General features: G+C 45.4%; 2 protein-coding genes across 5 annotated transcripts in view; one reads left to right on the top strand and one right to left on the bottom strand.

Moving 5' to 3' along the window:
* Hrb27C (Heterogeneous nuclear ribonucleoprotein at 27C) overlaps positions 1–443 on the top strand; it is a 38,613-nt gene extending 38,170 nt beyond the window's left edge. For both annotated transcript variants that reach the window (XM_076369027.1, XM_076368996.1), the window contains one exon: positions 118–443. In XM_076369027.1, the coding sequence (XP_076225142.1) occupies positions 118–185 (68 nt within the window). In that variant the 3' untranslated portion in view covers positions 186–443. The remainder of the gene's footprint in view (positions 1–117) is intronic.
* LOC116434587 (uncharacterized) lies at positions 69–25,213 on the bottom strand. Of its 3 annotated transcripts, none has more exons than XM_031993126.2 (14): positions 25,038–25,213; positions 12,571–12,713; positions 11,787–11,890; positions 8,868–8,966; positions 8,207–8,305; positions 7,307–7,513; positions 5,357–5,554; positions 4,328–4,426; positions 4,158–4,256; positions 3,986–4,084; positions 2,995–3,090; positions 2,384–2,618; positions 2,009–2,149; positions 69–1,739 (listed from the first exon to the last, which is right to left on the bottom strand). In XM_031993126.2, the coding sequence occupies exons 2-14, from the start codon at positions 12,662–12,664 to the stop codon at positions 1,654–1,656; spliced, it is 1,656 nt and encodes a 551-aa protein (XP_031848986.1). In that variant the 5' UTR covers positions 12,665–12,713; positions 25,038–25,213; the 3' UTR covers positions 69–1,653. The 3 variants fall into 3 exon arrangements, with proteins under 3 accessions (XP_031848986.1, XP_031848987.1, XP_076225099.1); XM_031993127.2 differs by having other exon boundaries at positions 2,009–2,137; XM_076368984.1 differs by lacking the exon at positions 2,995–3,090.
* Positions 25,214–25,631: the final 418 nt, after the last annotated feature.

The following is a 25,631-nucleotide window of genomic DNA, read 5'->3' as shown; positions in this document are numbered from 1 at the left end:
TATATACATATATATATATGTGTGTGTATATTTATATATGATAGAAATATTCGTTGTATTGATGATAATGATTGATTTTGATTCGCCGATAGTGTTTAATTGTATTTCGTTTTTAAGGGTTAAGAGTTAACGCCGCGAATGATCGTCCCCTTGTTCACGACGGTACACACGGTTTGTACAATTGAATTCTCACGATGATGATGGAACTGCCGTTGACGGCACTCCGGGCACTCGTTTCTACCATCGCCGCTGACCGACCATCGTTTATCGAACTCGAGTATGTTTACGGTTCAATCGATTATGTTTCATAATGTTTTGTTTATATATTACATACGTACGTATACACTTGGCGAGGGTGGAAGCAGCAAGAAATGCATTATTTTATAGTATAGAGGCAAAACAATATTCCGTATGGATTAATAAACATTCACATTTTAATAGAACACGCCGTTTAGGATTCTCTACTCATCCCCGAATCTTTACATCCTGAACACCCATTCCGATCATCCCTTGCTGCCACCCCAATTGGCGTCGAACGAAGATCCGTACCATGCAGAGGTAAGTGGATTAATTATTTTATTCGCTAATATCGTAGATGTAGTAACAGTAGTGTACATTGCTCGAAACAATTAGAAGGTAATTTATTAAATCGTTTTAAAAATTAGTTTCAACTGTGTAAGTTGAAATTTAAAGTTTAACGATCTCTGGAAATAATTACAATCGCGATCTTGACATACCTGATTTGTTCAATCAGGAATTGATTTCTGCAGTTAATTTGCAAATTGTAATTATGCATCGCTACAGGTTTTATCGATGAATTACCGAATCGCGTAGGTACTGTTCGCTTTTCCCTTGATTAGCGTAATATGCGGAGTCATTAACAGTAGCGATTTCATGATTGCTTCGGGCAGTGTAATAGAAATGTAATTCACGTCCGATCTGTGTGTTCCGTTGGAATGTTTGCATGCTTGAAAAATCAATGGTTATTTCTGTTACAGCTTTATTTAATCGTACACATTTCCTGGATATGTAGAGATTGTCTTTCTGGAATTGCGCAATTATCCCGTACAATACCAAATAAATCTACGGTAGACTCGTTTTATCACATCGAAAGCCCGGCGAGCTCGCCGCTCGCCCCAAGGTACATATTCTACGTGTTTTACGGCCGCTTTTCGGCGGAGCAGAATCGACATCGTCGAAGTTACACGATCAATTCGAAAGAATAAAACGACGTAGGACGGTTCACGTTCTGTCGCGCGCGCGTTCATCGTTCGGATAACACGAAGAAGCGCAACGCTTCGGGACCCGCCAGAGCGATTGCACTTCACGAAAATATTTACAGACGTTGCTTCTTTTTATTTCCTTCCATCTTGCTTCGTATCTACGTAAAATCACCAGACTGTAAAGTTAAGTTTACACGATTCGGAAAGCATTTTCGTTGATTCGTACAACTCGTTTCGTTGATTTCCTCTTCCCTTCCTTTCCTTTTACAACTGTACACTAGGTTTCACTATGAACTGCGTGTTTTATACGGAATCGTACTGTAAAAAAGATCGGCAACTATACAGATATGTGACAACGCGATCGTAAGTCGTCGACGACGTGACGATCGTTCGGTTTCGCGACTCGCCGGGAACTGTACGGCCGACGCGCTTAAGTAATGGAACATCTATGACATCGTTGCCTGTTCGACTTCGTTTTGCCGTCTTTCTCTTGATCCAAATGCTTACGAACGGATTCTGCAACCACAGTTTCCCCGGATTACTTTCTCTCTCGTCATTTCATTGAATACAAAATCGCGAATGCTCTCATAACCAAACATTCCGAAAGATTCGTTTACAAAAATACAAATCCAATTCGTCCGACGTTGATTCTATTCCCGAATTCCCAAGAAATAAACAGAGCTACGAGTCTGCACGTCGAAGAATTTCGAATGTTTCGCTTATCAAAACTAAATGCACGTAAAATCTGCAGTCCAGTGTTCACGATTCGATAAGTGATTACATACCAGCAGCAGCTTTCTTGTCCACCGCGATCAAAGCCTCGCAGAGTTCCTTCGCGATCTGGATCTCAGGGTTGAGCCCCGACGCCCAGATCATCAGCATCCGAAAGCCGTGCTCCTTGTAGCTCGCAGGACCTATAAGGGGAGCTTTATCGTCCTTTTCATAAGACTGCCCTCGGTTCAGGTACGGATCATCGAGGTGCAAAATCCTTAATCGATCGACGATTCGTCAGACATTCCTCTTTCGTCGGATCTTTCTCGCAATTACTCGGATTACAGGATTTAATCTTTGCACCTCGATAACATCAAGATTAATTCATTGTTTTGGAAGATTCCTCAAGACCTTAGCAACCCCTTAGACATTAGACTGGAATTGTTTACCAGTGTACTGGTGCTCGATCGCTAGGATCTGTTCCTGCGTGAAGGCCCAGTGGAGCGCCAGCTTCTTCCAGTCTTCGGGACCCAGGTGCTTGTACGCCAACTTCCATAAAACGGACCGGATGTGCTCGGGAAGACCGCAGTTGTTGCTGGAAATGCTTCCTCCCCTTGATCCCTCGCGCCATCTTCTTCTAGCCGGCGTCAGGTCTCGGATTTCCTTGTCCGACGTCGAGGCTTCCTAAAAGACAAAGTCTCGCTTCTGCTTCACACATTGGAAGCATTCTACCGATTTTCTGAATTATTCCTTATTTTTCGATTCACGAATTTTCCACCTACATTTCCATATTTCATAAGAATCTCGAATTCAGGGATCGGAAATGTACCGTTTCTAAATCAATTTTTAAAGAAATTATTTCTATAAAAATATTCGCAAATCAATTTTCAAAGAATCGTTCGTCGCCATTTGAATTGTTAAGATTAAAATACGGGAATCGTTCTTGGATCACGGTAGCATGAAATTTGTGGCTTCTGAAACGCGTCAGACTGCACGCGGATAATTTCGCAGAGTCTTGTCAGGATTAATGATCCATTAGCGGCCATTTGAGGCTACCTACCGGTGCGGGATAGTCTAGCCGGGCGGTTTTAATGATCATGTCGACGATGGCCGTGAAACTGCCTCTCGCCGCGATGTACAGCGGCGTCCTGCCGCTCTGCGAACATCCAGAGAACTTTCCTTTAACTTTATTAGCGAGTTTCGCGCCGATGGTCGCGCCGATTCGACGAATTTCGGCGACGTTCACGGCACGCCCATAAGTGCAAACTTTCCGCGGAGCTTTGCCGGCCGTGTTAGCTCGTCAGGGCCGTGTTAAACCACGGTTAACATATTCGGGACAAAGAGACGCCTACTTTGATTGCGTTTAATCAAGTCGGGACGGTGTCCTTTGACACCTTTGTTTGGCCCCCGTGATTCTAGGAGACATGGGATCCATGTGCTTTCGATCTCCTTGGCAATGTATATTTATCGTCACTTAATATAGTTCTCGGTGATAATAAATAACGATATTATATCTTATAAAGATCGATATTTATCTAAATTGAATTTCATTGAATACTGTACTCTTAGAGGACATCAACCATCTAGCTTTAGTCTTCTCGCAAGTTTCATCGTTTAGCAATTTCAACCCTTTGAACTCTGTAGGCTCCAATATCGCACCAGTTAAAATATTAAATATTTTAATGAATCTTAAACTACCGTAAAATTATTCGATTTTCCACACATCCGAATTTTGTACTAAGGGAAATAAAAGATCGAAGAAATGTTAGCATTTCTCATTTTCGCTAGGAATATTAAGTGCTAGGGGCTAATAGTAGTACTGATTCCTACAATTCGCGTGGATTGAATCAAGCTTCTTAATACGCAGTTCCCAGTTCGAGCAAAAAATACTCTAGCGACGATCTAACTTCGAGTCGAAAGGAGAACCGACGTTAACGAAGGAAGTATGTGATTCTGTTATGAATGAGCCATGATGGAAATGACAGGGACAATCTCTACCGTAAAATTTCCGTCGAGGATGGGAGGAGAGTAGGCGTGTGATCAGTGTTCACCTGTTCTCTTTGCTCGATATTCGCACCTGCTGCAAGCAACAGCTCGCAAATGTCCGTGTGACCCATCTCGGCGGCGATGTGGATGGGCGATTGCAGCCTCTGGAACAGCGAACTGGATTCCATCAGCCGTTTCAGCCGTTTTTTCGTTAACGATTTACCGGTATCTACGCACCGTGTTCAAACAGTTCAGGTCCACCCCTTTGTTGATCAGTATCTCGACCGTCTCCACCTCGTTGTTCTGGCAGGCCAAGTGCAGCGGCGTGTTCCCGTACTGCAATTGGATTAACAAAGGCTTGTTATTTGATACTACTTACGTGGACGGGCGCCAGCCTCAGCGAGTACCTTGCACTGTTTGTTCAGAGCCGCGCCGTGTTGAATCATCGAGTCTAATATCCCTTTGCAGCCCTGGCTGGCGGCGACGTGCAGCGGGGTGAAACCCATCTGGCAAATACAGAATTCATTCCGTCTTGTCAACCTCAGTCATAAATAATCCGCTGTCTTATTTAGAAGATTGCGTGGTAGGCGTAAGAATATCCTTGAGTGTTTCTTTCCGAGCTACTCTTCATTCAGCGATTGATTTTAACCATTTGCACTCGAGAGGTGACTCTCAGTCACCATTTGATTTGATTTGCAAAATTATAAAGGCTTATGTATAATATTAAGCTTTGTATGATGCATCGATGTATGGAATATTGAAATGAAATAACTTTCCTTCTTAATTTATTTATGTTTCCTCGTTAATTATTCAAAGGACATCGTCTGTCTCATCGAAGAATATTGAATATTTCTAGTGAAAAACTTTCGAGTGCAAAGGGTTAATAGAAGCTTCGAGACTGTTCATAACTGTTGTACCTATGAAGGTCTTATCTTCCTATTTCTGTCTTCCTTTATTTCTGAATTTCTTCATTCCCAGTTTCTTTACTTCTATCACCTAACTCCAATTCTCAACATACAAAAATTCTAAACTACTTGATCAATCAATTCGGCGTTACATCTAGCTCTCGACAATAATTACTTCTCACTTGATCGATTTCAACAGAAACCTTGAGACTATTCATAACTGCTGTGCCTATAAAGATTTTACTTTCCTATTTCTAAATTTCATCAATCCTATTCTCTTTACTTCTATCATCTAAACAAACTCCAATTCTCAACATACAAAAGTTCTGAACTACTTGATCAATCAATTCGGCGTTACATCTAGCTCTCGACAATAACTACTTCTCACTTGATCGATTTCAACAGAAACCTTGAGATTATTCATAACTGCTATGCCTATAAAGATTTTACTTTCCACTTCTAAATTTCTTCAATCCTGTTTACTTCTACCACCTAAGTTCCAACCCTCAACACAGAATAATTCTAAATTACTTGATCAACCAATTCGGTGTTACATCCAGCTCTCAACAACAACTGCGCTATGGCGGTGTGTCTCGTTCTCGTGGCGACGTGAAGCGGCGTGTTCCCCTCGCAATCCTGCGCGTCCACGTTCGCGTTTAATCCTATGAGGATCTCGACGGCTGCCATGTTTTCTTGCGCGCAGGCACAGTGTATCGGTGTCTGTCCTTTCTAGAAAAACCGTCGTAAATATTTATGGACTCCCGTGCCGGCGGCGCATCTGCCGATACTCAATAGCGTCGCTGCTTTTAGCCTCGGAGCTTTTCGTTTGCTCGCGGAAATAGAGGGGGAGGAAAAAAAGAATAGCCGGCCGTGTATATGTGGGTTAGTGGGATTACGATAAATCGACGGGGCGCGAATATTCCGTGTCCGTGTGGGGAAAGAAAGCCGGCAGCGGCGGCTCGGCTTCCATAAAATTCCCCGGGAGGACTGCAGTTAGATTCGTGCGGCTACGGGCCGCGCACACTCCTTCGGGGATTTCACTTGTCTTCGCGATAAGAAGGCAATATAGCTAATACCAGAGACCCAGTTTCCAAGGTATCTGAAACGGGAAGGGGGCGAGCGGTGGACCAGTTTCCGCATAAATTCAAGTTCCTCGCCGGCTGCATGCGCGCGTGTGTGTTTGCACGTTCGCGGCAATTCGAAACAGATTAATGTGCACGGACCTCGCCGCTCCTCGGTATCGCCCTTTAATGCTAACGCGGAATTACTTCCCGGTCTACGCTGGAAAAGTCTTTGATTACAAGGAAAAGCAAGATCACACGGAGATGACGCGCAGGGTAGAAATACGGTTTCGGATGGTTTTAAACCCCCGCGAGGATTGCTTTGAGTCTCGTCTTACCGGAGGAAGGACATTCAATGGGGAAGATAATATTTGATTTTACCGGGGACTGTACATTAAGTTGGCATTGCGTTTATTCGATTGCTGTGATTATTCGTGAACGAGAATTAGGGAGCTTCCAATCGAGAACTTATTAAAAATCTGTTAGGACGTTCGAAATGAAATCTGATATAGAGAAGTTTTCTATAGAATAAAGCCTCCATTGTTCTATGTATTTTAATATAATTACATTTTACAATCTCGCAGAAGCTTCCCCAAGATTTCCCCCAAAATCCCCTTTATTCAACCGGAAATTAAAATATCCAGCCATGTGCAACCTGCATGTCCCATTAATCCCGCAAGAAGCTGGCAAATATTTGAAAGGAAGAGTTTCCGAGGCCATAGATATTACCGGCGGGTACTTTCTCGTTCCGAAGACCCTGCTCGTGGCTCTTTGAAGCTATTGAGTTTCACAGTTTCGTGTGCACGGGTCCAATCAACCGTTCCACCTTAAGCTATCGAGTGATACACGCGGCCGTGTGTGCGCGCGTGTCGCTTCGATCCAGGTATTCATGCTTTGGACAGCGGCTCCACAGGCTCGCCGTGTCCGCGTCATGGACGTGGAAGTTGATCCTGGATCGTAGATCAATGCTTGGCCCGATGGGGCGGCTCCTCCGTGAATAAAGGGAGCAAAAGCTTTCGTCCGGCTGGCGAAAAAAAACGGGGACGAGGAGCGGAAAAAAGGTAGCGCGCGCGATACGTGTATGCAATTTGGTGAAATTTATACGACGGAACTCTTCCCTTTTCTCCCGTGGAAATTGTAAATCCTTTGAAACGCGCGCCTGCGACATTATCGCGAGATGCCTCTCGGAATCCGTAAGTGAGCTTAGTGCTCGTTTAAAACGTTGCACGGGATAAACGGTCGCTGAGTAATTTCCCCGCTGCAATTTTTGTTGCTGAATTGTTCCGTCGAGCGAGGCCTTTAATTTGTCACGGCGGAACGGTAATTTTACACGGGGAAATTCGAGTAGGAATTAATCTTCGATCGTTAGGGGGTTGGAGACGAAAGGTTCCTCGAGAGGAGAACTCGCGTTCTCTCTTACCTTGTCGATGGCGTTCAGCTCGATTCTGGATATGTTGGAGAGCGCAGTTATCACAGTCGGATGACCGGCGCTGGCCGCGTGATGAAGTGCAGTTGCACCGGTGCAATCGGTTGCGCTGCCGTTCAGCGATTCCACGGTCTCCGCGAGGTACTCCACGACGTCGACGTTGCTGCCCCGGGCGGCGCACATTAAAAGGGTGTATTGTTTCTGCGGCAGACAGACTCGCTTTAGGATTCCTTCTTGATCGAAGGGAAATTAGTTTCGTCCTTACTGTTGTTAAAAGTGAATTTCTCCGATGCCTTTCTTCCCTTGCGTTCGCTCGAGATTTTAATGGAAACGCGAACGAGGAATATTGAAATATTTTCGTCGATGAAACTTTTAGTTCAGCTACGTATCATTTCGCTATATTCGTTCAGTCGCCATCGCGCGAATTTGATATCAAGGCGCTTCGTCGGAGCAAGAATTAAGTTGATTAAACGAGGGACGAACGAGGATTAATTTTTAATGAAAGGATCTCCCTCGTCAGCGAGGAGAACGTTGAAAAATTGTTCAACGCCGGTTCGGAGGATTCTCGAGGCTGTTAGCGAGGGAATTAGAAATTTCGTCTGTAATTCCGCCGACGGGGAAGTCCTTTCTTGACGAGGCCGCGTTTGAGGTTCGTTTCTATTGCAACGCGGAATCCCGCGAAGACTCCGTGACTCGGGTTTATGATTCCGCGCGTTTGTCCCGCGATAGACTTCGATTTTTATTCCCGCTGCAACGTCTGCTCTCGAGATTCTCGCAAGGATAAGAAAGCCTGAATGCGATTCCTGCTTTCAGCCGCGCGGCAGGCAATCGTGCGCGACATACGGAGATTCGGGGGAAAGATGTGAATATTTGCTGACGCAATTAGTGGAATACCTTGTTGACAGCAGACACATTCGCTCCGGCGTTGATCAACATCTTCACAGCGTCTCGGTGGCCGTACCAGGCCGCCATGTGCAGCGGCCGCATACCGAACTTCAAATATTCGGGCAGAATTTAATTAAAACGTGCCTAATTCGTGGGAGTTGTCTTAATATTACATTCTTGCGCAACGGATGAGTGTTCGCAGGAATAATTGCATTCTATTTGACAAATTACGGTGAAGTGGTTTCACGGTGAACTCGCGATAAAACGTCAGAATAGCTGCTTGAGCATGAAAATCAGTAAACGCAAGTAAAGAAGGAAACTTGAGTAAGAAAAGACGATATACTATGGACTCTACTACTTTCTAATACTAAATTACTCTATCGAAACCTCCGGTCAAACGCTGTTTAACAACAGCATACAAAAGACGATATTATCTAGAAATATTTTCACTCAGCTTTCATTTAATGGTCCATAATACCGCGATAAAAGCTCGAGCATCCTGCGCGGAAGTAAAGGTCACCGTTTGCCCTGCGAACGATCAAATATTTTCGAACGACTGTGTTGCATCGCGTGGGCGCAGTTACGACTAATAAATTATCCCCCGTTGTTTCCTGGTCGAACGGTTTTCCGGGCGGTTGGTTCTATTGAAAACAAATCATGGAAGTATTACCTTGTCTCTGGCCTCGATGTCACATTTCGCTTGTATCAACATTTCGATGATCTCCGTGTTCCCCCTGGAAGCGGCCCAGTGGATCGGCGCCCGGCCATACTGAGCAAATCATTCACATTTACGAGGGAACCTCGCTTCGCGTAAAACAACGGCCGCTCATTTATGACCGTGGTAAGTTTATGGCGCCGCAAGCTCGCAGGCTCGCCGCAAATTTCGCTTTTCGGTTCGCGTGCCGTACAATACATTCTGAAGGTCGTTTTCTTGACTCGATAACTTAACCCTTAGCAGTCATATATCGAGTCAGACTCGACATTCTATTTTATTGCAACCTCTACCTGTTTTAACGATTTTTTCTATATTTATTTGTAGCATTACAATTGTACCATTTAGAGGTAACGTTTCAATGACTCTCAAGTATTCTTGAATAAATAAATACAGCGTCACATTAACCCTCTATAGGCCCCTGTAACTTTGAAGTTACATATCACATTTTGCACTGAAAGTGGTGAATAAAATTAAGTAACCAGTTGACTTAAACTTTTATACGCTCAGGCGTGAAAGTTTAACGTCATTGTAACTTGAAACTTATAAAATATATTCGTTTGATGGAATTATTGAAACTATTGAATACATTGTTAATTCTTATTCATATGTGGTACAAATTCGACCCATAGAGGGTTAAGCTTGCAATTGAATGAACTAACGTCGACGTGAACCTCAAAGTGAGAAACCAAGAGCACTTCGGACCGCAAAGGGTTAAAGATTGTGCGATACAAGAAAATCCTTCAGACAAAGTTGTAAGGTATAGAGCTAAACATATGGTGGTTGTTTTTTGTACATTCTGGGGATATGAAGTTTTTTCAATAATGGATATTTCTCATTTCAATTTCAACGTTATATAAATAGAGAAACCGAGTTTATTCGCGTAATTTTGATTTTCGAACTGAAAATCATTTTGTGGGGATATGAAGTTTTTTCAATGATAAAGGATATTTCTCATTTCGATTTCAACGTTATATAAATAGAGAAACCGAGTTTATCCGCGTAGAATTTTGATTTTCGAAGTGAAAATCATTTTGCATAGCAATGACTAGTTAGCGGCATGTTGGTAACCTTTGATTTTCGTTGTATGAATAGTCGAATTTAGGAGTTTTGTCCATAGACGGCCACTGAGCTTGATATTACAGCGCGGCGGTCGTGCAAGGAATCCCGAACGCCTTCATTAGCATACTTTCGGTCGGCGGTGAAGAATCGCGGCGCTTCAGCGGCGGCCGATGAAATTCCAAGTGAATTATTCCGTTTGTAATCGGACGCGGCTCAGCGGCGTCGAAGAATTATGGTTTAGGAGGCGGCGCTAACCGTTCCAGTGGAATATTCATGTTTCGGCCGGACGAGACGGCAACCCTCTAAGAGATCTTAAAGTTTTCAGCAACTCCGGCGAGATCCTAAGTGGAATATTCTGTATTTAGTCCGACAAAGAGTTCCAGGGAAAAGTCTGCGGCCGTTTAACAGCTGCGACTTCGTGAGTGGAATGTCCTAGTCTCGGTCAGACGAATAGCAAAATTAAGGAAGGCGTTAGATCATCCTTACGCGTCGTGGGAGTTTCAGTGGAGCAGTCTGACTTTTATCAGACGAGACGTTAGGATTACCAGGGTTAGACTTGTGTAATATTGCTGTTTGCGATATAACGCTCTGAGTAGAATATGCAAATCTTAGACGGTGGGAAATCCTGAAAGATTATAAAGTTTCAACAGCTGTTAATTCTGAGTTTCAGTAGAGCAGTCTGAGTTTTATCAGGCGAGACGTTAGGACTACCAGGGTTAGACTTGTGTAATTTTGCTGTTTGCGATATAACGCTCTGAGTAGAATATCCGAATCTTAGACGGTGGGGAATCCCGAAAGATTATAAAGTTTCAACGGCTGTTAATTCTGCGAGTAGTATGCCTCGTATTTAGTCAGGCGACGAGTTTCATAAGGAATTATAAGGTCGTTAAACAGCTGTTGTGGGCTTGTAAATGGAATATCCTTGTTTCGCTCAGACACTGAGGAAGGTTCAAGGCATTAGATCCTCCTCGACCGTAATGAGACATTTAAATGGAATACCCTGACCTGACACCAAGCATTGTACTTAAACGAAATAATCGTGATACACTGGCGAAACCATCATTAGAAAGCAACTCTACCATCCCACGACAGCTAAACCACGAAATCGTTATAACCCCGGTTATACTGCAAGTAGAATACACCACGCAGGATCAGACAAGAGTTACATAACATTAAAACGCACCGTTCCAGATAACGCTGCGCATAGAATATTCTCTCTTTTATACGACAGCTACACCAGCAGCGATGCATTCTAGTTTTATCAACGTCGATGAAATTCTAAGTAGAACATCCCCTGTTTTATCAGCCCAGGGAAGCGTTCTTTAAAGTATCCTGCGGTAAACGACGCGAGCGAGGTTCTACGCGTCGAACGGACGTTACCGTTTCGCTTTCGCTCTGACAAAGGTCCAGTAAAAGCCACAATGCCGAACGATTTAGCAGCGGTTACAGTGCATTCAGTGAAACGGTCCGGTTTTTAGCCGGACAAACGTCCCGTTATTTTCATGGCGACCGCCACGCCGTGACCGCGGCGCGTTATCGCGGGCTCCCGAGCGCGTAACACGTTTCGCATGACGTTACCGCTAACGAAGCGGCGTCAAGTGAAAGATTTTATTTTCCGGCCGAAGCTCGCTTCCGGTCTCCCGGCGCAAAGACAGGTCGCATTGTGCCGCGACACTCCGTCGACATTTCCGGCCGCCGTCGCCGCGATTATTTCCGCCGAGCTTGCTCGATTGTGGTCGCCGCGGAAGGTTCATCGGTTCGGAGGTTATTTTTCATCGCTTTTCCCATCCTCGTCCCCCTCCCCTTCGAACTTACGTTGTTCCTGGAATCGACGTCGACGGTCTCTTTGAGCACCTTGCGAACCATGTCCGCCTCGTTTTTTATCACAGCCTCGTGCAGCAACAGATCGTTCTTGAGTACTGTCAAAGAGAAAAAGCGCGTCAACCATGAAACCAGTAATTTCTCGTCCGCCGCTGGAACCGGCTGGTCGAAAGTGGATTTTATTTCCCCGGATTTCTCCGTCCGCGGATGGAAAAATATGGAAACAGACGGGGGAGCCTGTGCATCTTCGCGCGCCGGACCGTAATACACTTTACGCGAATGGTATTTTTCGAAAAATTCGCTCCGCCGGGATATCCGCGCGGCGGGATTTTCGTGTTCCCTCTCGGACCAGCGCGACGCGCTGATTTCCCTCTTCCGCCGCCGGCAGAATTTCCCTTTGTGGAAGTTCGCGCGCTACGGTGTCGGATGCCTCTGTCTGGATCTTTGACAGGTATTTCCCTTTTCGACGCGACGAGTGTTAGAAACGGAGTCCGCGACGCCGGACTAGCTCTCGGGAATTTCTTTGCTCGAGATTGTTTTCGATTGCCCGTTACGTCGATAATTTTGCGAATGTTAAAGAAACTATACATTCTAGAATTAACAAAGATTCAACGAGTCGAGAATCGTTCGGAAATTTCGAAAGTTTCAGTGAAAAGAAGCTACACTTCGTTTTCTTTAACCGAAGAGAATCTTATCTTGGATTTCTCGGCGGCCGACGTTTTCTGTAGAATCCGATGGAAACTACAGTTTATCGGCTATTGTTCTCGATGCAACTCACTTCTAGCTGTCTTCCGAGTCAACACCTCGCCCTCGATCGCCTCGGTGATGTTGACGGGCGACGGTGTCTTCTCCAGTTCCCCTTTGTCCACCATTTTTCCCGTCTTACATCCGCCTGGTCCGCATGTTTCCGCGTCTATTTACCTGAAAATTGAATCGTTCACCGCGGGGTGCCGCGGTTGGTTAACTTGCCGCCCTAAATCGAGTGCCTCGTTGACCTCGATACGCGGCGCACGATTCCGCGGAATGCCGACTAATAATTTCAAGCGGCGACGTAACTAAATTTTAAACTGGATGTCGTTAGCGTACTCATAAAAATGCTTTGAACAATTAAAGCACGATTTTTAATAGTTCCCTTGAAAACACGTTCAACCAACACAATTATAATTGAATGTTTAATATCGAGTCAGAATATTAATAGAAATTACTTCTATTTATTTTCGCTTCGAAGGAATAAGTGACAATGTATAAGATTCTCGTGACAATGATGCGTTAACCCTGCACCTCAAATGACAGCAAAAATCTATATTTTCAGTATCACAAAAACAAAACTATAATTTCATGCTGAAAGTGAAATCTTGATCGAGTTCCCCAAGAATCATCTAATTAAAACAAAACAATCGCTTCCGCTGTATCGCCGATTGCAAAATGATCGTCAAGCCGCTCACTTTTGATTCTATGCAGATAGTTACGTCCGAATTGAAGTGCGACATCAGTGAAACATTTAAAAGCGCACGTCCGTTCCGAGTCTCTCCAGTATACCTTCATTTCGCAGTCGTTTCCACCCGGAACTTTTTAATCCATTTCACGAGTACGAATTATTCATGCGTAAACCCGCGAGTGGAACTACGTATCAGTATCATTGCGCCCGAATTTAATCGCGGGAATTATTAAAGCGGCCCGCGCCGTTGTATTATTTATCATTTATTAATACCCGCCTGTTTTACAGGGACCGCGCGCCGGTGTCCGGCTAGCTCTCGGGTTTTTGAACGGGTCCGAACCGAAGCGGCCCCGATAATCCGGCGCGCTTTGCGGCCGCCGGGACGCCGGCGATGCATAATCCGCGCGATTCGTGTTCCGCTTGAAAATTACCTGGGCACAATTAACAATACCCACGAGGCTTCGCTCGAATCGGAAACCGGGACGCGGCCGCTGGGTGACTCGCGGCGCGCGAATCAAATAATCATAACGCATACTTGCGGTCGGCCGTGCACGCTGTCGCCGTTCAACGCTGTACGTTCGTTCGAACATGTTCCGATGCATCGACTTTTATCGTTCCTGATCAAATAATTGACCCTTTTCACTCGGGAGATTATTCACTGAAGATATTTGAGTATTTTCTGACGAGATAAACGAAAAATCACACGTATATTGAGAAACAAAGCTATTTTATTTCAATATTTCTCAGATTGATGCATTATACGGAGTATAATATTAAATATCAAATTTTATAGTTTTACTATCTAGTTTTATTAATATTGATATTATTTAGTTTTACTAATAAAACTAAAAAATTTGAATATTGATAGTATTTAGTTTTACTAATATTGAATATCAAATTTTATAATTTTACTGTATGAAATCATGTGGTGAAAGTCACCTCTCGAGTGCAAAGGGTTGAAGCTAAGAGTTTTACGTCACGTTTTTCGCGGTGATAGTATTGGAAGTACAAAAGATAATTTAAACCTTTGCACTCGAGAGGTGACTCTCAGTCACCACTTGATTTCACTTAGCAAAATTATAAAATTAGATATTCAATATTCAACTGTACATAATGCATCGGTGTGTGAAATATTGGGATAACAAGCTTTGTTTCTCAGTTCACTTGCAATTCTTCTTTGAGTTAATTTGAAAGAATGTCGTCTGTGTCTAGTTAGAAAATGTTAAGTATTTCGAACGAAATACTTCCGAGTGCAAAGGGTTGATAATAATTCCTAATTGAGTGAAGCAAAGGAGTGAAGTGAAAAGACACATCAAATGTCAATTACAGCGCTTCACTGTAAATACGCTTCATTCCGTGACCACGCTCGAATCGCGCCGATATTACGTAAAAAAGTCACGGGCTATGGCTTGTGAATTACGAGCTACGTGGACATCGGACGGGTGCGATCGGTCAAACGGTGTTTTCAGAAGTGAATCCTGCGATACACTTTGGAATTCAAACAGTGGATTTTCGACGATGCGCGGAACGTTTGTTTTGGAATTAGAGAGCCTCGTTCGTGACGATAAAAAGGGGACGGCTACTATGGTGTTAAGCGGTGATTTGTTGATTGCGCGGCCTGGAATAATACGGGCGATAAGTCGATTAATGTTACACTGTAGAATTTACTTCGAGAACTTTCAGGTATAAGCCAGAAGTTAAAAGTATACAAACGATGAATATTCATCATCCAAAATAATCAGTTTAGGAAATTGAACGTTTGTATACATCAAGTGAATAAGCAATCATAAAGAGCTGATAAATGATTCTTAAATGAAGGAAGATTTAATTCTCACGAACGATAAAATCAAATGAATAAAACTGAATCTTCTGAACCTGCTATTCGTTCAAGGATAGGAAATTGAACTCCTCTATACATCAAGTAAATAAGCAATCATAAAGAGCTGATAAATGATTCTTAAATGAAGGAAGATTTAATTCTCACGAACGATAAAATCAAATGAATAAAACTGAATCTTCTAAACCTTCTATTCGTTCAAGGATAGACTGCCCTGAAACGAGACACGTTGCGAGACCTAATAAGTTAATTGAGTGTCCTCCCTGAAACCATAGAATGCAGACTCGCCCCGTGGATCTTATTTATCCGGGCAATAGCTGAAAATTGAAACATATGATCCAGAAGGAACGCTCGTAACACGCCAAGACGTGCAGGACTCGTTAAACCTCCGAGGAACATAAATCCTGCTGCGTCAGGCAGGCCAGAAACGAGGGAAAGAATGTTCCGTTCCGAGCGGATGCCGCACTCCCGCTTCAGAGGCATTATTTAAACGAGACCTCGAAGCGATGCCTCCTATCGGACAACGTTGCAACATTTCTCCTCGAATCGGGGAGTTTCACGAAAATATAATACTCGTCTCCGTTCGTGTTTTTCCCTTTTTTTTCTCTGAACGAGCAAACGAAACGAAAGCCAGTGGGAGTATCGTCCGTCACCGAGGCAAAGGCAAACAGGCCCTTTGAAAATGTATAAATATGAAACATTCCTCGCGGTTGAACACGGTTTTCATTCGTTTGCCGGCCTCGCAGGAGGCTATCGGATTATTTTTCAAAGCGGACGGAAACATGCTGCTGAAAGGGGACAACACGCCTTTTTTTTCCATTTCCGCGAACTTTCCGGCGGCGTTCCGTTAGACAATTAAAAAAAAATACCGTAGGACATTGTCGTTTGTGAACGCACCGGCGACCAAACGGATCGACGGAATCGCTGGGACGTTTAACAAGTGGAAGCCGGCGAGGCCGAAAAATTCCGTCGACGGTTTCCGCGTGAATTCTCGCCAGTTTCTGAACAACCTTTGCGAGGGCTTTACCGCGGAATGGCCTTGTCGTTCGGCTATTCAATGTACAATATGATTTACATCATAATGGACGAGTCAATCTTGGGAATAAGGGAACTAAAACACAATAGAATGTTTCCGAATCGAATACACGGTTCAGCGAAATTTCATTCGACGTAAATTCTCGTTTAACCCTTTAACCGTAGAATTCAATCGGGAAACTCGTTCCTGGAAACGCGAGCATGCGAATGAAAGCATCGAAAACACTTGTTTCCCAATATTACCATCATTGTTGATCGTTTTTGTTTAATTATCAACGCTTTTCATTCAAGACGATTTCGATATTCATTAACCGAATGTCACGTAGCCTACAGTTAACGCTAGGTTTACGGGCATTTATTGTGAGATTTGATAGTAGCTAATTGGGGCACACGTCAGTGTGATCGCATCAATCAAAATCGTAAACATTTACAAAATAATACTTCTAAAATCCAATATGCGTCAATTTGACGCGTTTCGCACTCGGGAGGTGACTCTCACCACTTGATTCCCTACAGTGAAGCTATAAAGTTATATTTAATATTATACTTCATACAACGCATCAGAGAAATATTGACGTAAACTAGCTTTGTCCGTCAATTCACGTGAATGTCTCGTCGAGTTGGTTCTACAAAATATCATCTTCGTCTCGTCGGAAAATGTTGAAATATTTCTAGTGAAAAACTTCGGAGCGCAAAGGGTTGAGTGGTTGAACCTAGTTTGAAAATGCGACGAGACTCTCCAGCCAATTCGACACTGTTACGATTCGATTGAATTGGGAGCGTTTGCGATTCCAGCGGAGCGCGGCGGGAAAATTAAGGTCCGCCGGCGGCCGACGCCGCGGAAAATTCGCGGAAGTCAGGCGGGCTCGGAATGGACCCTCATTATCGTTTTCCGCGAAGTTTTTTCCTCGCGCGAGTGGCTCGGAACGATCGAGCCGCGATGAGAAACTTCTTCCCCCGGCGAGGGAAACGACAGCGCGGCGCAATTGAACCGCGCAGCCCCCGGAATCTCGGGGTCCGCTCGTTAACGTTACTTAGTGCGGCCCGTAAAGGGTATAATCATAATCGTTCCGTGAAATCCTGAAACCAAGACGATCGTCGTTCGAACGACGGCTGAACGGAATTCCGCCGTCTGAACGTCGGCTTTTGACGTTGCTCCCATTGCGGCCATAGATTACATTTACAGTTGGCATTGTCGAGATTCAGTTTGATTGCCGGTATTATATGTCTGTAATTGTGATGTAGAATCGAGGCGGAATGATGCAGTTACAGTCAGACGGCGGCGCGTACGCGCGCATTACCGGGGAAATTTCGACGCGATGCTATTACCGGTTGCGCCGTTTACGAGTTAATTAAAGTCCGCGTTTCCCATCATTTGATCGCGGTAATGTTTCCAGATGTAACGAGCGTGTAAACTATAAGTAGAATGTCCCGTTTTAATCAGACGCGGACGAAAGTTGCAGTGGTAATTTGTAGGTGTCGTAATTGCTCGCTATGCCGCTCGTTATTTAATTGGAGTTCTGGTGTTTCTCTGCACGGGGGTAACAATACTTCCACTCTGCATAATTGCATTGATTTCAATTAGAATGCTCCGTTGTAGTCAGACGAGGTCAGTTTTCCTTCTATTCATCTTTTCCGTAGAAGTAATCTTATAAGACGCTCTAATTCGCTGTAGAATATTTTAAGGTCCAAGTAGATTAACACTAAAACTACCTGATGCCTTTTTGCAATTATTAGAAAGGTAACAAATGTCTCTGATTATTAAAGAAATTCATTTAGCACTATGCAAGTTGAAATGTAAATTAATTAAAGTCTGAACAGATGCACTCTCGGAGTTTCCATAGCGAAAATTTAAAACGTCAATTGAAGTGCTCGGTTTTAGTGTTAAGACGTTTCGCTACGAGCTGACGATCCTTTACGCAACGCTTCCCAGTGGAGTACAACAATTTTCTAACGTTCATTCGGCCGCTTCGTTGAAAAGCACCAAGAATAATTGACTAAGCTCGCGTGGATTCAAGTGCAGCTCGTTACGCGTTGAAAGGCGTGCGGCCGCCGCAAGCGTTGCTCGCGCAGCGTTCGGGCGGACAGGAGCTTACGCCCGTAAACACCGTGATAAGTTGCCGAACGGCTCCGTTTCGATTGCACCGGACACGCGATTATTCTTACACGTCGGACGTGAATGGGAGCGAGCCCCCGTCCAGCCTTCGATCGACCTACAAATAACCGAAACGGAACGTCGCCGGCGTTCCGTATCGACAGATTAATCCGTCCGCGTTCGCGCGTTTTTCGACGTCTCCGCTGATCCAGCTCATTAAGGATTCCGCCGCTGCGCGTGTCGCGGCAAGATAATGTCGAATTAGCCTTATCGAAAGGTTCGAGATCAAAGGGAAGAGATAAACGCGCCGGCTAATTTGCAACGCGAACAGAAAGGAAACAATCTCGCTGCGTATCGAGGCCGCAACTCGTTTCAATTAATATTAATTTCGGCGCGCCTCGCTTCGTCGTGCTTTCATCTCGTTTTCGATATCAATTTCCAAGATCGAAATATGAAATCTCATTCGGAAAGTGATTGGAAAACGTACTCGTATTTCCTGTGAAAATATCAAACAGCTACAGAAAAACTCTGGAAATAATTACTTTCCTTTCCTTCGATTCAATGATTTCTTTCAAGACGTCGCATGACGTTTCGAACGAAAGCGGTTCAGTTATAAACTCCCGGATAAACTCACCGAAATCGTGGATTCAATAGCTTCTCCCGATTGCCCTGAATTTCCTTCGCTGTCCGCCCGGTCACGTCTGTTTCTACTTCACGCGTCACCGGGCTCGCGTCGTTCCCCGCTCGTCCTCGAAATTAATTTTCCCGTGCACGTTAAGTGGCAGGTTTAATTGACCCGAGGCGTGGAGGGTGCTCGCGCAATCGTTTGTCCCGTGCGTGGATCGTTCAGCCGTACCGTTGACACTCGCCAATTAATTCCGTCGATTCGTGGACGACCCATTAGTCCGAATTCGCTCGCGACGCGCGCTCGTTACACCTTCGGGCCTTTAATCGAAGGCAGTCTCCGCGATTCATCATTCCCTGTCGAACTCACGATCGATTCCTCCCCTTGGAACTTCGTTTCCCATTCCCATCGGGCGACACGGAAATATCGAATTCGGAAAAACATACCCGGGAAACTTCAAGAGCCTCGTCCGTTATTCCAACGGATCAATGGAGCTGTGTAAATAACGCGGCGAGCGTCCGCCGCGCGGGTCCGCGGAGAGAAGTCGAGTAATTAGTGGTAACCGTCCCTTGTTTGCGTTTCCTTCTGTATGTTGGTGACGATCGACGGCACTCGCCTCACGGACACATGGCAGGACACCGTGGCACCTATCTAGTACAATTTTTCATTTTCTATACGATTCAGCACGCAAAACCTGAGAAACGTGGTATTTTCTACGAAAATTCTACCTAACTCTTAAATCTATAAAGAAAACCTAACATATTCTTAAAAATTTAAACATACCACTAACTTTCATCAATAATAACTATCATTTCAACCTCCAGTAACCCAAAACCTAACATATTCTAAAAAATTTAAACCTTCCGCTAACTTTCATCAATAATAACTATCATTTCAACCTCCAGTAACCCAAAACCTAACATATTCTAAAAAATTTAAACCTTCCGCTAACTTTCATCAATAATAACTATCATTTCAACCTTCAGTAACCCAAAACCTAACATATTCTAAAAAATTTGAACCTACTGCTAACTTTCATCAATAATAACTATCATTTCAAACTTCAGTAACCCAAAACCTAACATATTCTAAAAATCTGAACCCACCACTAACTTTCATCAATAATAACCATTTCAACCTTCAGTAACCCAAACATCCCCGAAGTATCACTTCCAGAAGCAACCTTTTAGCTACCTTCAAAGTTAGATCCCAGTTATTTCTCCTCTCGAAATTAATTATTCAGAACGAAGTTAAACGAATCATCTTCTCGCTCGAGTGTTCCGGCAGAGCCAAAATGGCGGAGAACCAAGTAGAGAATAAAGAACGGTCGCCTCGTCGAAGGGACACTCGCGAGGCAATCCCTCGCCCGTCGGCTTTTGTGATAAAAATAAAGCTGTCGTCGGATCATTGTACCGCGTCAGCGATAATCGCTTGTCCACCCAGATGACCGTGCCGCGGTCGTGTTTCACCCTCGCGCGAGAATGGAAACGCGGGGCACGGCAAAAGTCATCGACGCGGCACCGTGTGTTGTTCCGCCGTGGAAAGAATTTATTCTTCGTCGTTTTTGTTTCCGATAAACGTTACGTTTTTCAACGCGGCGCTGCGCGGCGCTGCGCGGCGCGGCGCGGCGCGGTGCGGTCTGTCGTTCGTTCGACCCGTGCACGCACGCTACAGTATTTCCGGGGCAGGCTAAAAATAAACAGAATGCAACGACGCCGCAGGATGCAGGCCACCCTTCCGCCTCGCGCTCGTTTCGCCATCCGCGTTCCGCCATATTCCTGTTATAAAGAATTCCCCGGTTGATCTTGATAGGTAGCGATGAGCTCTCGCGAGTCTCCGTATCGTCTTATTGCTCTTCTCTCTGCTCTCTCCTTTCCCGGCCTCCTTTGTTTCTCTGTACAGAATTTTTTTCACGGGACGTCTCTTTCTCGAGACACCCGACTTTGAAAGCTTGTCTCGCGAGACAGCGAGAAAAATACAGGTTAGCGGAGGTTCAACTGAATTAAGTATCCTCCTTTGTACTATAAACAAACTTTATACTTAACGAATGGAATAATCCTTGATTCTTTATAGAAAATATTTCTTAACACTAGAACTACCGTCAAAATGACCGGTTTCAGTTTTTGTTTCGCAATTATTGGTATCTTCGAAGCATTGAATATTCAGAATGATTTTGAAAATAGTTTCACTTGAATACTACGATATTTATAGCGATTAGATTTCAATCGTATCATGCTCGGTAGTTCTAGTGTTAAAGAAGCGAAGCATTGGCGATTCAATTCTAAGAATCTGACGTTGAAGTTTCGTTCTATGGAAAATGAGCTTTGTACAGGGAAAACTCATTCTGCGTGCGTGTAATCCCTGGAATTTTTTGCTTCCTGATTGTGTTTTTGATTACGGAACACCCTGTATTACGAAGGGTTGGCTCCCCGGCGTTGAATAATTATGTATTCCGAGAGAGAGATAGAGAGAGAGATTGCGATCGCGGTTGTGCACCTTTGACGTTGGGAAAAACAAGCCGTCGGGGTCGCGCTGGTCTCGCGCGGAGAGACCGTGCGTGCTGAAAATAAACGGTGACCCGTGTCACCCCGATGAACCGCCGATTCATTCTTATCCTCCGAGGCGGACGACAACGTACCCGTCATCCGGCGACAATTGCGCCCAAGTGAAAAATATATCCGGTTGACGTCACCGTCGGTTTCGGCCCGAAAGCGTCGAAATAAAGGAGCGTGTACGCTTTGTTGCCGGGCGCCCAGAAATTCGTTCCGACGGCGATCATAATGGATCTTTCATTCCGCCGTCGCGTTTTCCGCGGAAATTCGTTTAAAAACACACACGTACACGGACGCGCCGCGGCGTGTTCGCTAAATCACCGGTTCGCATTTCTCTGGAAAATAATAAGCACGAGGAAATCGCGAAAGGAAAAATAAAGCTTCGCCGCTCTTCACGAGCAGAATATGATATGTAAATTCCTGCTGCTTGTATTTCCACCGTGGGAACGAAATTGATTTCTGTTTCTGAAAAACTGTATTCTATGCATACTCTGTAATCAATTCTTCGTCAATTCTGTATTTCTCATCTATATTTTATCCGTCGCGTAACGACCACATTACTATTACGTATACTTGCTCACTATTAACCCTCTGCTTCACTATTAACTCTCAGTTACCACTTGATCTCCTACAGTGAAGCTATAAAGTTTCATATTTAATATTATACTTCATACAATGCATCAATCTGAGAAATATTGACGTAAAATAGCTTCGTCCGCCAATTCACGTGAATTCCTCCTCGAGTTGGTTTCACAAGATATCTTCATCTCATCAGAAAATGTTGAAATATTTCTAGTGAAAAACTTCGGAGAGCAAAGGGTTAATATCTACCCCACAAATACCTTCGATTGCCAATAATTCAACTGCAACGTATCGGAAACGAGATATGAATCTTCAAAAATTGTTCTACAACTCCACGAATACCCCGCCGAACGGCGGAAGCATTCATTGGCGCTCTTAATTAAAGCGGGATCAAGTTAGGATTCGATTCGACGTAGCCGGTAATGGATCCGGTGCATTATTCTTCCAGGAGCTGGCGTTTTATCAGGGATTATTGCCTCTCCATCGGAGCGTGCCGCGCGATGGGAGTACGAAAAATATTCTGGCTCCCGCGGGATCCTCGATACTCTCGCGGGGAGGTGGTTACTCGCGTGTTTAGATCGGGGAACCGTCTCGTGTGCGGTAATGCTTTCAGCTTGTATCGGTGCCGGCGCCATTATGCTCGAACGCCACTCCGCCAGTCACAGTTCCGTGCATCGGGAGATGCCTGATCATTTCCGGCGTCTATACGCAATTAATTACCAGCCTTTGCGCGGTCTTTTATACGTCGCAGCCAGTGCCTCGGAGCGAACGCGATGATTTCAGCAGGATCTCCTCGAGGACGCGTGCAGCTGCGCGCACCTATACGAGCGCATCCGGCGAGCTCCCTGATATTTGCGCAGTCATATATCGCGGGCACAAAAATGTCTCCACTTCGATTATCGATTGAAACTTCCAATAAGCGGGGGTGCGATCGAACCGTGCGCCTTGGGAACAGTTTCCAGCGAGCGACTGCTACTTCCACATACATATTCGCGGGGACCGCGACTCGAAGGTGCGGCACAGTTTCGCGCGACGCTGGAATTAACGCGTCCCCGCGGTGACAGCCGCCTCGTATTTCGCCGCTACTTCATGCAGGGGTTTTCTTTCGTGAAAATTGTGTTGTGCACCTTCAATGCGGTACATGGTACGTTCATGCGAGAATTTGCAATTTTTCAGCTGAGATTGCAGTTTCAGCGTAGGATTTGCAATATTGAAGTTCACCGTTGTACTTCGGTATGGTTACTTTGATGTGGTGCCCCATGAACGGACTGCGATAGATAGATTCCATCGATACGATAGGAATCTCCCATCCCTTTGTCGGACATTCTACGTTTCCCATTAGAACATTATTAAAGAAGTATCTTCCTTCATCCAGAATAAGTAGAGGATCCAATAAGAGCCAGCAACGATTCGTACACCTCGACGATCTGCTCGCAGCTTTGCAAATTGAATTCCCCGGCAAATTAATTCGTTTGATTAATTCCAGCCTCGCGAGTTTCCGGTAAGAGCCGCTTTAGATTAGATCCTCCCTCGCCAAGAAAAAGGGGAGCGATGTCACGGGGCTTCTGGCGATTAATAATGAGTGCGATAAGTCCGGGCCACTTGTTCGAGCGGTGGCTATTAACCCAGATATCACGGAATTCGGGATTTGGGTCTGGCATTGAATGGCCATTGATGCGCGTGCTAGACCGCGCGCGACACACGCGCAAAACCGGTCGCTCTTCCGAACTGTTCTCCGCTGTCGCCTCTTTTTCCCCTCTTTCTTTCCCTCTTTTTTTCGTTGTTCCTCGTTCCCCGGAACACCTGACACCCGCCGCTCGTTAGGGCACAGAGGAGGGAAAAAAGCGAGCGAAGCGGCAGGAAAATTAACCGAGTCATTTATCAGCTGCCGGCGGTTCCATCAATAAGTCAGCCGTAGGGCCGCGCGGTCCCGCTGGAGAACGATGCACGACGTTTAACCGGCGTCCTCGGGAGAAGCGAGCCCGACACCCGGGGTCACGCGATAATCACTCCCCCCGGATTTAATGATTTTTTTCCTTTCCTCGAGTGTAATCGATCTGTTGGCCGGATAGCTCGTCCGGCACGCGAGAACCCGCGTTACTTAAAACACCCGTGTACCGTGGCTCGTTGCCAGATTTCATTTTCCGCGGCGTACGTGTTAACCAGGTAATCTCTCGGCCGCGAACGTTCGCGTTTAATTATGAATAAAACGGCAGGAACGTTTGTTGCGCACGATCCTTGCCCCGGCGAGAAGTAACGGGAGTTTTAAACATGGAAACCGAGGGGAAGCGACTGACGATGGAGATCCTCGGAAACAGACGCGATCCCGCGTAGCAACAATAAGACGAAGCTCGGAGCGCGGAGAGCTGCGGCTCTTTAGCCGACGAATTAAACGAAAGTATCTAATATTGAAGATTCAAAGGAGCGAAGCCCGGCGGAATAATTTGAAAAGAGGTTCATTAAGCCGGCCGCGCCGCGCTTCTCGATCCGTAAAACGGCGGAACGCGAATGTAAACAAGAGCGAGACTTTCTTATTATTTCAACGGGGCGGAAACGGAACGTCCAGCGTGGAACTGTCCGAAGGAAGCTGCCTGAATAATTCCCCGTCCCGTTCGCAAAAACTCCGGCGGGTTTTTCTGGCCGACCGCCGGGGGCTGTTCAATTAACGAGGCTCCTCGGGAACACGGGGAAAAACATGAGCAGCGTGATCCGTTCGCGGAGGATCGGGGGCGGCCGCGCGCGGCGGTGTCGCGTGGAAATTCGAACGGTGGAAAAAGATGTTCCCGCCCATCGCGGAGGAACACGGCGTTTCCTTGAGAACCAGGGGTTGAAACGCGAGGGTGGTTAATTATTCGGACGCGGAAGAAAAGCACTCGGCCCGAATGAATCTTCAACGAAATTGCGGCTACTGCACGGCGCGCCGCATTGTCACGCCCTTTACCACTGTCTAATTACCCTTAAAAGCGACCCCGTCGCGCAATTAACACCTTATCCTTGATATATTCCGACCACGTTTCCGTGTCAACGCTCGCCGTGGTTTTCGTCAGCGGTTGGAAGCGAGAGAATATTTTTTTCGCTTACCTTTGTTCGGTTTTAACGAGGTGGCTCGACGGACGGTTCTCTTTCTTCGATTCCTCTTGCTCTCGTTTAGGGGTCAGTAAGGGGCGAACGAAGCTTTCAGTCGATGGTATGTCACGGTGGACGTCCCGTTCTCGTTCCGATCGCGTTCCACGACGTTCACGGCACGAAGGGCGGCATGCTACTGCCCGAATCATCCCCGTTTCGCCCCCGACTCACCCCATTATTAGGTCGACGGTAGCGCAGCTACGTGGTGAATTCGATGACTATGATAGGCGCTCGCGAACGGTCAAAATTCGTGGTCCCTTGCGCTCTTCCTTCGTTTCCCTCGGCGTTGCCCTTATTCGCGGCATTCGGCCCGAGCGCAACTTCGCCGATCGAACCGGCCATTTAACGGACACACGGAGCGCGCGGCTGCTCCGTGTGTTTGCCGGAACGGTCTATCCTTTTGTTTGCGCCCCGGGATATTGCGCGAACGGTGCCGTTCGTGTTTATATTAAAATAATTCCGCTTCTGGGAACTCTAGAGTACACTCGCGACTATTTGCTGGAACTCTACCGAGCGTATTGCTTGTGAAGCTGACTGTCAACCTATCTC

Source organism: Nomia melanderi, chromosome 1, assembly GCF_051020985.1.
Source record: "Nomia melanderi isolate GNS246 chromosome 1, iyNomMela1, whole genome shotgun sequence".
Taxonomy (NCBI): domain Eukaryota; kingdom Metazoa; phylum Arthropoda; class Insecta; order Hymenoptera; family Halictidae; genus Nomia; species Nomia melanderi.
Note: the sequence above shows the minus strand (reverse complement) of the source record. Positions and strands in the feature narration are given on the sequence as shown.